At 37.7% G+C, this 13399-nt stretch overlaps 1 protein-coding gene across 1 annotated transcript; it reads right to left on the bottom strand.

The window, feature by feature from the left end:
* Positions 1-3778: 3778 nt before the first annotated feature.
* Positions 3779-5603, bottom strand: LOC101292083. The gene is made up of 3 exons (XM_004310056.1): positions 5542-5603; positions 4429-5104; positions 3779-4152 (listed from the first exon to the last, which is right to left on the bottom strand). Exons 2-3 carry the CDS (start codon positions 5050-5052, stop codon positions 3934-3936), a joined length of 843 nt encoding a protein of 280 aa, XP_004310104.1. The 5' UTR covers positions 5053-5104; positions 5542-5603; the 3' UTR covers positions 3779-3933.
* Positions 5604-13399: the final 7796 nt, after the last annotated feature.

Genomic DNA, 13399 nt, shown 5'->3' on the forward strand with positions numbered 1-13399 from the left:
TGCTGAATAAGCGTGTCTTCATTACTGTCAGTTTGAACCCTATTCTTCTTCAAGTAGAAGGAACATAACACTATACATTTTCAAGTTCTACTTACTAAAACCATATGAAAATCAAAGTTCATTAGCCCATTACTTCATGTTTACACATGAAAGTAAACATATTTTAGGTTCTTTAAATACATAAACCTTATGCATGTAGAGAATTGAGGAATCAGTTTTTTATTCTTCTTTTTTACTTACCACGAAATTCTTTTTCTTTATTGGAATTTTGGCACCTGCACAATGGTTTGCAGGTTATCTTCACCAAATCGTGGATACTGCAACTGAACATAAACCATACAGATTAGATATTTAATCAAATGTGAAAAAGATAAAAGCTTTTTTACTTATTCATGTTAAAAGAGGTTAACTACAATCTGAAAGTAAATGATGGTGGGTAAGTGGTTTTTCATTGACATATTGCTCGCACACATACCTTGAACACAAAGAATCTAAAAGTAAAATTCAAAGCTTCTCCATAAACAGTGTCTTATTTTGAAGTTGTATTGATAAACTTGTATCACACAAATTAATGTGGGACCTCATTTTTTTTTTCAACTGAAGATAAGAAACAAAATATATTATTTTCCATTCGGGAAACTGATGTTACCGGGTTTTTATGAAAGCTATCAACCTAGAGCCTTAGTTTAGTGCATTGGATATCATACACTTAGTTTGGGCATGAGATTGAAACATAATAGATGAGATCAGAATGAAGGACTGCAGGGTATTATACATTTAGTTTTATCATTCCGACCAATAGAATCATGCCCCCAAATGGCAAAACAGAACAACAAAATTAAAAAGAAGAAATGAAGACATACCCTTCAATCAAGTAGAAGGAAACGAACCTAGAAATTCGAAATAGAGACCAACTCCCAGTGACTTTAATCGGAACCTACAAAAATAGAAAAATATTGATAAGAACCGATGCAAAATCCAACAAACAGCTTAATAAGATTGGTCTTACAACTCGGTATCTATGATCAATTCCAAACAACAGAAAATTTGTAGGTGAACTCTAAAATCAATTAATCATCCTTTCACAATATCAAAATACAACATGATCGAAGAACTATCTACTGGAGTATATATTTAGCCATTTCCTTCATCCCTTTTAGTTATTTAAAGACATAATTATAACAAAACAGCACTTAAACAGGTTGAAAGAGAACACCCGGTTATCTTAATTCATCACTAACATAACTATGTTGTCCTTTTCAGTACCTTTTAATTAGAGGGAACATAATTGGAACAAAAAAGAAACCACATTGATAAATCAGTATGTTGAGCAGTTATTTAGCTGCACAGAAAAAACAATCTTGACTGAAAAGAGAATAATCAAATTGATTCTCTTATTATGCAGATAAGTAGGCCATCATGAAATTTCTAGCAGTATGGATTATATTATTATGCATAGTACTCCTTCAGTCCTTCGTATTAGTGTCTGATCCAAATCACAAAAAAACTACCTCCCAGAGTTTAGGACAACCTTATTGCATTCATCATGTACACAATATTCTGTAGTAAAAAAAAAAAAAAAACATGCCAACTTCAATTCACTTAATCTATAAACATGGCCATATGTGTTTGAAATTTTCTGATCATGACAACTCTAATTTAAAAGAAATTAAAGATAGAAAAAACGCAATGACACATTTGGGAATTGAGCATTTTGGTCAGTTGGTCTAGCTGTCATCTTTCTATCCTCCAATTTGTATTTGCTATTGGCCTTTTATTCGTCTTAACAAAAAGATGATATAGAATTTCAAATCGCTAGCATGCCATTTCCAACAGACTGAAAATTAATTTCCTAATAGACATTTCAAAACATTTGAGACAACTCCAGTAGACAGGAAGATAACATAACTTTGTCTAAGATAACATAATACTAACATACGATAAGACAATTAAAATGGTATTCATTTTTGTTTTCATATCGGTTAATAGCGGCTTATCATTAATTGTTTATACCTAGACATGAAGGTTCTAGGAATTTCAAGTGTACAACTAAAAGCTACAAAGCCTGATAGTTCTCAAATTATAGACTATAATGGCTCATGACACTGAAGCTAGTTCCCCTTGATCTAGTTCCAAGGAACTGGAAATCTATTTCATACTCCAGCAATGATAGAATGAGCTTTTCTGCCACAGTATAACCCTAAGCTGTACAACTCACTACTTCATAAGTAATCGATCGAAGATTACTGTTGGAAAAGCCTGAAATAAGATACAGACCATAGCTGAAAAAACCAAAAAAGCTCCGATCTTTACACAATCTAAACCCAAAATCGACTTCTTTTTTGTATGATTAATTGACAGATCCCCCAGCACAGCAGATGAAAATCAAAACCAAACCCAAAAAAGCACAAACGCACAGGAAAAAGAAAAAGAAAAGAGGAGACATACCAAATGAGTAAAAGCAGATGAGAACAACCGAGAAAGGATATCCAAAATTGAAAGTGCGTCTCCGGCAACGGCTGCGAAGGGTTGGCTGTCCGAAGAGATGATGGCGTTGACTGGAAGAAGAGAAGATGATCTGCTCTGAGTTTGGGCTGTTCGGATCTGAATCGAGCTTTCCGGTCTCTTTCTTCCGCTCTCTTTCTTCTGCACTCTTCTTTTCTCTCTCACTTTCTCTTCTGTCTGGGTTTCTAGACTATCTCTTCTGTCTGGGTTTTTCTAGAGTCTCTTCTGTCTGGAATGGAGGCCTAACTCTTCTGTCTGGAATGGAGGTCCAACTGTGTTAAGTGTTACAAACAGTAATTAAGAACAGTGTTATGAGCAGCGTTTTTAGTTGTTTACACAGTCGACAGAAAATATATATGGTAAATATCATTGTACAAGGTTTTCTATTGTTAACTTTCTACTCATTATCAAATATATGCGTTCCTGTCGTTGAAGCCAGACTCATATTACTATATTTATTCAAACAGGTTTGTCCATCTCCAATCTAAATATGAAAATTTCGCATAGCCTAATGATGCTAAAACAATCTCTACACTTAGTGGCATGTTGATGGCATTCAACTCAGCAATTTGAAGAAGAAACTGACCAACTTAAAAACCTTGCCCTTTATGCATCTACCAGAAATTAGAATAGTAGAACCTTTTAATACGCTTGCCTAATACCCAAGTTACAAGGGATACTAGATCTTCCCACAAAGCTTCTTGTTAAATAATTTGATCCATTCTAATAAAGAACTCACTAGCCAAACCCAGGATTTCGTTCATATTGTTATTTACACCATGCCAGTATCAAAGCCTCAAGGCTGTAACAGAAGACAGTCTTACCTTTCATGTCACAGACAGCAGCAAGACTATAATCCAGTCCAGCCTCAGCAATATGCAAATGACTATTGAGCTTACTAGCTCTTATCGACAGACCTGAAAAGGATCCAAAGGAAGAAGTGCATTGCCATCGACTGTGTTTGCATGGAGTCGAAAGATGACAAAGCGGACAACACCAGATGTTCACTTGGAAAAGGACTACACATGACTGGTACTAGATTTCATCCTAATCTTGAGGACCTATCCTGTCTGCAGTATACGCCTCACTGTATGAAGGTTAGTTTAACAAAAACAACCCCCCGTTGATTTAGTAGTTAGGCTACCTCGAAGAGCTTAAACCATAGTGAGCTTTTGGAGCATATTCTGTTATTGGCTGCTGCAACAAAATACAAGAGCTTCCCTTTAAATCAGGGGGGAGTAGGCAAACAGAAGTTACAGAAAGCAAACACCCATGGATTCATAATCCGTGCATAGAGCACTACAACAAACCACTGAAGGAAACTACAAAGTTTAATTAAACAGAGAATTGCTTGAGGTCCAAGTGAGAAGCTGATAGGTAGGCTCTACAAACATAAATGTATAGCAACGACACCGAGCAGGCAAGAAATCAGTCAGCCTTCTTATCTGCCGGAGCTGATTCCGATTTATTTAGTGCTGCTGAGCGCTTGTCCTCTGCAGTCTTGGAATGAACTTCATCCCCCTCCCGGATGTACTTCTCAAAGGCCCTTGGAAGAAACCGAGGAATCAAAAACCCGAACAGATTGAGAGCGAAATATGAGAAGTTGGCCACAGCCAACGTCCTCCCAAACCAAAACCATGCAACATCCTGCCACCCATATTAATAGTTATCTTCAATAGATAAACACTGGGGATATTTTCTCAGCTGAAATTTCTTTAGAATCCGTAACAGAAGTATGACAATATCACACATCAGATTATATTACTCCAACATATTAGGATTTTGTTAGATTCCAGAGCACAACAAAGATGTTAAACAACTCAAAACATCTCACAATGAACTTTAACATTACAGAATGAAGAATCATCAAGTACCCGAAAACAAGTAGCAATGGCTAAATGTACGTACTATGGGATTAAGTACCTTGACATGTGCATTTGCAGGAAGAGTCTTGTTAAGCCAGACATCATTCACCCAATCAAGGATGACGAAGATTCTCCTAACTGTGTATAGCAACGGAACAAGCGCTCTAACTGGTGGCGAAAATAGTGACAAACCGCTTATGACATTTTCAGTCAGAATCTGAAAGGAGAGCAAGAACAAGTGAGGTGTTGCTGAGCGCACAGCGTGCTCATCACCCCTTGCAAAACCACCCAACACATAAGCCAGAGGCAAGAACAGTCCAACCGTAGTTCCCGCAATCACATACAGCCTGAAGAATTTGCTTCCTTGGAAAATCTCCTGCGAGCCAGAAGAGACGTGACCATGTGATGGGAAGGCCAAGCGTGACAAAACTAAGAGATAGGCAGAGGCGAAAGCTGGGAATATCAAATCAAGGAGCGGGACAAGGCCACTGGCTGAGAACACCATGATGAATGCCACAAGCTGGAGCTCGATTACGCGCAATGACCCCATGACACCTCCTACAGCCGGCTGCTGCTGCTGTTGGTGCAGTAGGCGTTGCGGCTTTTCTTGGTGTTTTGGTCCAGCAGTTGTGGTTTTATCAGGCTCCGACCTAGGAGCCACAGCGACCGATACGCCAGACATTGTAGTTTGCTTCCTTGTAAATCTCGGTAACTAATTAAGGAGCTATATAAAGCTGGATAGGAAAGAACCACTGGATCAGTATTCTTCATAGAAAGCTTAACATCTTAAAATGCAACTATTACTTTATCTCTATGTATAAGTTATCGATCCAGAAACAATCAAGAAAGCTTAACATCTAAAAATGCAAATGCAATGGTGACCAAATGACAAGTGCAATAGATCAACGTTAAGATGTAGAAAAGAGAACAAATTTCATTGATATATATATATATATATATATATATATATATATATATATATCAATCTGTAAAGAATGGAAACTAAACTATAATCACCATTCTTATGACATTCCGTGTATCCTGAAGTAGTACCATGATTGATTCATCATGATATGAGCAGAAGCATGATCTCAAGGTAAAGCTAATTCATGTATAACACTTGGCATGCAAACAAGATGAAGAACCGAAGAAGGTTAGAGAGAGACCTTACAGATGAAGATGTGAGGAAGAAAGTAAGCAAATGATGATGATTCATTCAAAACCAAAACCAGAGCGTCCGAAGAAGAAGACGAATCGTGGGGGGCTATATATATTAATCTATGTTTTGAACGTGGATTGCTGCGAGGGTTTACACTTGCCTCTCAAGCGACGTACGTGGAGGAGATGTTGCTTCAACATGTGTCAAGACGAGTCTTGCCGTTTTGATCAGAATCAATCGGGATCAGTCGATCAGATCGAACTATTTTAATTTGTTTTTCTGTTGTAAAATAGTAAACATAAAAATTAAGTTACCGAAGAGTTAAATTTCATTAGTATAAAGGATGAGACAGCCTACTTGTGCCCTAGACTCCAAAAGCACATGAAAACCCCGCCGCTCCAGTAACTTCCACGTACGGCTCCACCGCCGTCATCAAACAAATTAAAGCGCTACCGCCAAACGCAAACGAGGCATGGACAATGGCTCCCCAACTCAAATCCTGATCAGCCCTAGCTAGTACCACATCAGAAATATCGGAGCAATAAAAGAGAAAACGTTCTCGATTAGGTTTACAAAGTTCTATTAGTTCTCTATATAGTCTATATACTAGGAATCGTTGTTGATGGGAGGTATTACGTATTAGTTCTATATATAGTCTCATATGATCCCCACGATCTATATCAACCTTTTATTAATTGTTCTCTCGGCCTCATTATAAGATATTGCATACAGAATTGTTGAGGAGAAGATAATTTATCAGCGATACTGCAGGTTTCTGGCTTAATAATTAATATAGATAGATATTTATAAATATACATGTTTATAGATCAGTTTTATTTATATTTGGTATCAGACAAATTTCATATATTCCTTCGTGCTGTAGAATATATCGTCGATCCGAATGGTTCACTAAGGGTTTGTTTATTATTTATTTATTTTTAAACAAAAAAATGTTGGTTGAGTAGCTAGATCGATAGGGCTAATTAATCAAAGAATTGAAATTTGTTTAATCCTTGTGGTTTAAAGTCGACATATGTTTAGTCATTGTGGTTTTATTTTAATCTGAATAGTCTTTAAAGTCACAATTTTTCATCTAAATAGTCCTTATGGTTTTATTTTAATTTAAGTAGTCCTTAAAGTCATGATTTTCATCCAAATAGTCATTTCGACAATTTTCTCAGTTAAAGGCCATAAAGACTATTTGGATGAAAAATCATGACTTTAAGGATTATTCAGATTAAAATAAAACCATAAGGACTATTTGGATGAAAAATCGTGACTTTAAGGACTATTTAGATTAAAATAAAATTATAAGGACTAAACAGATGTCTACTTCAAACCACAAGGACTATACAATATTTTACCCTTAACCAAACCTTATATCTCATCATATGCTATGCTAGGGCTAAAACTTTTTTGAAGAGAATGCAGGTGAAGAGAGAAAGAGGCACGCGAGAAGTTGCCAATAGATCGATTGAGTACTTTTGAATCATGAAGGCATTGATTATAGTTAAGTGGTCAAAGAGAGAAGGCCTCTGGAGTTGGTTAAACCCTCTAAAGTTGTTAAAGAGAGTAAACTTTCACAGTTCGTTAAACCCTTTGAAGTTTAGGGTCCAAAAGTGGTTAAAAAGAGAACAATTCCGAAGATGGCTAAACCCTTTCAAGATTTTAACGACATAAAACTTTGAGAAGTGGTTAAACCCTTTAAATCTTAGGGTTGGAAAGTGGTTAAAGAGATATCACTTAACTTTCAAAAGTTGTTAAACCCTTTGAAGTTTAGGGTCTCGAAGTGGCTAAAGAGACAAAAGTCACATAATAGAGAGGCTTTATGACTTAAATTTTTCTGATGACTCGAAACATATGAATTGGTTGTCTCCTTTAAAAAATTCTAGTATACTATATGGTATAACATGTCTCACAAAATGTGTGACTATCATTATCATTGATTGAAGAAGCAACTAAATGACCATGTAATGACCTTTTACCCCTTCAAAAACCCTCATGTGTCATATAATTAGACACATTTGCAATATGTATATCATACCATATGATATGATAGACAAACCCGTCTCTTTTTATGTTTTTCAGGTTACGTGTCGACATATTAGGGTGTACCACATCAAACCACAACATGCAAAAAACATGAGGAAATGCTGCAACGAAGTGAAAGGTACGTATGTACAAACGTGTATATTTTTTGAATGAAGTCGTGTAAATCTTTCGATCTTATCGAACTATCTTGTCTCTCGTCTTAGGAGTCGAAACAATTGAGTTTGTGGATGAGGAGAAGAAATAACTGATAGTGAAAGGATGGTTTGAACTTGATGATCTTCGCTATCGACTCCTTAGTCGGATTTACGATAGGGCAACTATTAGTCGCAAGATCCGTGAGGAACACATAGCATCTAATATGACCTGTGTGTGATTTTCGTGGTAAATTTTAGGCTTATTGAGTTTGTAAGAGCACCAAGTCCACGGGAACCAAACACATAAGAGAACCTGTAGGTGGTTGATTTGAGCAAGGAGCTCGAGGCCAAGTCGACGAATTAAGACGACTGCAAGTTACAAATAATTAAGAATAAAAGTTTATTAAAGAATGGGTTTGTTACCAAAAGCTTTTGCTTTTTAGTTTCGAATTCATGTTCCTAGTTTCTTCCATATATACGTGAATGATTAAAAATTTCTCGAGGTCTTTTTGCTAATTTCAGTAAATTTGACGCGATGATCCATCTTTTCTTATTTCATATATTAAGCTAGAAATCTGAACCCCAGATTTACTGACGTTGTATCTCAAAGACCTTGAAGTAAAAGCTTCCCAGGTAAGTATGTAACATATCGAATCCAAGGTAGTAAATGTATTTCAATTAAGGGAGTTCTTCAAATTGCAGTTCACCCCTAATGGTTGATAAATATAAATCTCTATTGATCTTGAAACACCTATGCAAATAATAGTATAGACGTGCAACTTTTTTTTCTTTTTGAGAGGAAGAAAATAAATCTATTATCAAAGATGACGATCAATAGGTCTAGCATAAATAGTCCAAATACCATACAACAGCAAAGCAAAGCTAAATCAAACTGGTCTATGAATTGAAAAAACAACGACAAAACTACATAAGAAAAGGTGGAGATGAATCACTAGAAAGCAAAATAACCTTCCAAAAATCTATTAACTACTCCACTCTCAACGAATCAGGCCTAAGACCTCACAACGGTGTACCTTTCATCGGTGAGAAGAGAGAGAGTAGTCGCTAGGGTTTGGAAGGGGTCTTTCCTAGGTACCCTAGGATTACTACTCCTCAGCCTCAAAACCAAGGCCGCCACCATCAATCCCTCTAAAACCCGATGAACTAGGTGCCATTGAATCTGATCCCACCGACGCTTCACCAAACAACAGAGTCTTCTTGTTTCGACTGCCACGAGGACGTCTTATCTTCTTGGGAGATTTGCCAATCCTCTTGATTCCAAGAACTCCATCCAACATAGAAAAACCCATCTCCGGATCCAAATCTACAAGAACCATAGCAAAGGAATGCTTCATTCTTTTTCCCTCACCAGAATTATCATCCTCTCTACCGCTCCTCACCCCAGTTATCTTAGTAGGTGATGGAAAGTCAAGGACATCCCTTATCGACACCACTCTCTTCTCATTAGGCAAAATCACAGCCGGAACAGAAAAGGTAGGTTGGTTGGTCACAACGGCCCTAAAGACCATTGGCGGCGTTGTTGGCGGAGGAACCTGCACTGGATTAGCGTCCACAAGACTAGGGCAACGAAGCCCCACATGATTAATCATCATACAAGCTCTACACATTCCAAGAAGACGTTCATACCTGAATCAGACCAAAATGACATCAGTTGGAGAAACCCGCCGCCTTTCCAATCTCACAAGAACGTTCAGTGGTAGATATACCCTAACCCGCATGGTTCCTTGGCTTATTCCATGTTCATCAATCCTCAACACAGGTCCAATGGTCTCTCCCACCACCTGAGCAGTGGTTGTAGTTGTGAGCGCAGCTAAGGGGTCTTGGATCTCCACCAAAATCCATATGAAGTTCAACGGCACGGCCATAAGGTCAGAAAAGTCATCATAATCGTTCAGCAAGAGCATTGTACGCTGGAAGCACTAGGGTCCTCCTCTTTTCACCCAAGCCACATCTTTCTCGTTCGTAAACGTGAAGAGAAAGCGGTCTCCTCTTGCTTGGATCTCTACCAGAGTCGTTAAACTCCACATAGCACGGACGGCGCTGCAGAATGAATCGAATTGCATAGCTTTGGTGGTGTTGAGGCGCCCTACCAACTAAAAACATGGAGCAACAAAACCCTTCGAAGGACATCTTAACGTTAACTTTGAACCTATTAAACCAAAAGTAAAGAAACGTAACACATGATAAAACATTGAGGATTTCCATGTAATTTACTTTCCTTTTTGAAAAAAAAAATTGCAGATATATGCAACAAAAGAACCAAAGAAAAAATGATGAGCAGTAGAAGCATAGTCTAATCTACATTCTACAATAATGCAACAATGATCTAAATAAGGTCTACGTACATTAACTAAAGTGACAAAATATATAAATGGTTACAAATTAATGCTCAACTTGTTAATTTTAAAACCTTAAAAAACTAGAAAAACCGAAAAAAGGTGCTCAAAAAGTTCAAATGAGCAAAAGCTAACTCATAGCCAAAACAAAGACACATCAACAAACAACACCCACCACTTAAGACCCAAATGGGGTACAACACTAAGAAAAAGGAAGCTACCCTCGACACCTTCATAGCAAACTAGGGTTCCATCACATCGCCGGAAACCTCCTAATGAACTATGGTTCTGGCCTCTTGAAGAAGTTTTTTGCCATTAATGCCACATGCATCGGATGATCCTGTGATGCTCTTTGAATTGTTTCTCCGGCCTCGAGGGCGGCCTCTGTTCTTGTAAACCTTTGGGGCATCACGAACAACAATCTCGACCAGACCATCCTCTACAATAGCCACCCTATGTGATTTCTATAATACATCCTATCAATTGCACTTCTATTCCAAATCTAATATTAGGTAAAGAATTAATCGTCTACGTGTGACAGTTACCCTATTTTCAAAAGCACTTCATCTGTACATGCATATGCACTTCATCTCTTTGATGGTTATAGGAGGGCAATCATATTTGCATCCATGGTTGTCAATCATCAATAATATTATTCAGATTTGTCTTATCTGTTACTTTGTAATTTGTAAACTTATTTCATTAAAAAGTTTGTAGTAATTTGATGAATCGTGGCTTGAGGGCAGCCGTACCTGCCTTTATTTTTTATTTAAGTAAAGTTTGCAGTAGTTTTCATTTCTCATTTCTTATATGTTATGTACATTAACGAGAAGTAGTCTATTCCCATGGCTATATATGTCTTATATGACAGTGCTCAAGATTACTACCATAATCTCCAATTTCTGATTTTTAGTACAGATGATTATCTTTTTTCCTTTTGGATCCTAATAATGCAAAATTTTATATCAAGTTTAGATGTACTCTAGAGAACACCTAACTAACTCCAAATCATTTGCTATACGTAATATTATTGCATACAGAAATTAAAACTTGCAGCTAGGACTTTTTAAAGAAAAGAAAAAAGAACAACGAAAAAGAAAAAGAAGAAAAGAAAGACCTATACAGTGAACCGGTACCTGAGCCCGTTTGCCAAGCCTCGAAAAACTCATCCCCAAATCTCATGAACCCTAAAATTTCCAGATATCCAATCTCCCTCTTCCAATTACGTTGTTGATTCGCATATTCCCAGAAAAATCATCCCCAATTGCGGAGCAACCTACTTCGATCAACTCTTCGGCGGTGATCAAGTGGGTGGCTGCTCGATTCCGATGGTCATTTTCGGATTCGAAGCTGCGTTTCATTTTTGATTTGCTAGGTTTTCACGACGGCGATGAACTGGGTTGCTCGCTCGCAGTCGTATTAGCTAATTCAATTGGTTGTTTTGATTGATGGACACAAAATTGAGTGATCATTTTTCAAGTTCATAGTTTCTTTTACTCTTGATTCACACAAGAATTCAATTTAAAGCTCTCTGCAAATCTTGATGGTTGTTCTTATTGTAGTTTGTTGTTTTGATACTCTTGATCGCCTGGGGTTTGTTTTTACTCTAGTTTGTTGTTTTCATAGGCATAGGATGTGGAAACCATTAGTGATCATTGCCACAGTGAATGCTAGGCTAAAGGATTACGTCCTCTGATGGGTGTGAGGGATAAAGTCGAGCGTGCATAGATGGAAGTGTAGCTAACTTTGGTGTCTTTGAAGGACGCAGATGTTAATGGAGAAGATGCCCTACGTGTTTTAGTCCTTCAGATCATGGATGTTGTTCAGAAACTAAAGGACGAGATCGAAACATTTGGTTTGACTGTGGCATCGAGGAGGAGACCAAGGTTCAAGAGCATAGTGAGAAGATTTGCGTGCATTTTTATGGAAGGGTATCATCTCTTAAATGCTGGGAGAAAGATTGATAGGACTACTAACAAATTGGCCAATTTGAGGAGCATTTCCACATGTATGCAGTGATCTCAGAGAAGAAGGATGCCACCAGTTATGATCCTTGTTTGAAAGAGCAGTTGAGGAGAACATACTCTCATGTATTGGACAGAGATCTTGTGGGGTTAGAGGCGCAAACAAAGGAAATCATAAGGGTTTTGGTTGACCAAGGGAGTGAGCGTAAGGTGATTATAATTTGGGGTATGGCGGGTTTAGGGAAAACGACCCTTGTTACGCATGTTTACCATCAGTATCAGTCTAGAGTTACATATCGTTTCCGTAGGTCGGCATGGGTTTGTGTTTCCCCACACTCGTCAATATTGTCAGAGAGATTTGGGATCAAATATATGACAAACTCCTTTCTCCAACTAAAAGGGAAAGAGAAGAGAATTCAAATATGAGGGATGATGATATTGCCAAGAAGCTCTATTCCCTTATGCAAAATAGAGGTGCATCATACCTCATTGTTCTAGATGACATGAGGAGTACTGATGCGTGGGATAGATTAAAGCCTACATTCCCTCTTGAAAACTCTAAAGTGAGGCTGCTAATCACTAGTCGAAATGAAGCTCTTTGCCACATTTGGGGAGTTGATGGAGACAAAAAAACCCTACAAAAAATCTTCTCACGATGTTTTTGAACCCTAGTCTCCTCCTTGATGCCACATTCAAACCGTATGTTTCGATGTCATCCTCTAGTTTTTGAGCAACATCCATCATTTGAAGGATCTAAAACACATAAGGTGTCTTCTTCATTAACATATGTGCCCTTTAAAAACGCCAAAGTCAGCTGCAGTTCCATATGTGCATGCTCGATTTTATTTCTCACACCCATCAAATACACAGATCATTCGAGGAGGTAATCCTTGAGCCTAGCACTCATTGTGGCAATGATCACTAATGGTTTCCATATCTTATGCCAATAAAAACAACAAACTACAATAAAAACCACCCCCAAGCGATCAAGAGTATCAAAACAACAAACTACAGTAAGAACAACCATCAAGATTTGCAGAGAACTTTGAATTGAATTCTTGTGCGAATCAAGAGTAAAAGAAACTATGAACTTGAAAAATGATCACTCAATTATGAGTCTATTGATCAAAACAAACAATTGGACTAGCTAATACGATTGCGAGCGAGCAACCTAGTTCATCACCGTCTAGCAAATCAAGAATGAAACGCAACTTCGAATCCGAAAATGACCACCGAAATCGAGCAGCCACGCACTCGATTGCAGTGAAGAGTTGGTCAAAGTAGGTTGCTCCGCAATTGGGGATGAGTTTTCCGGGAATATGCAAATCAACAACGTAATCGGAAGAGGGAGATTGGATATCTG

Source organism: Fragaria vesca, unplaced genomic scaffold, assembly GCF_000184155.1.
Source record: "Fragaria vesca subsp. vesca unplaced genomic scaffold, FraVesHawaii_1.0 scf0513160_u, whole genome shotgun sequence".
NCBI classification, from domain to species: Eukaryota; Viridiplantae; Streptophyta; class Magnoliopsida; order Rosales; family Rosaceae; genus Fragaria; species Fragaria vesca.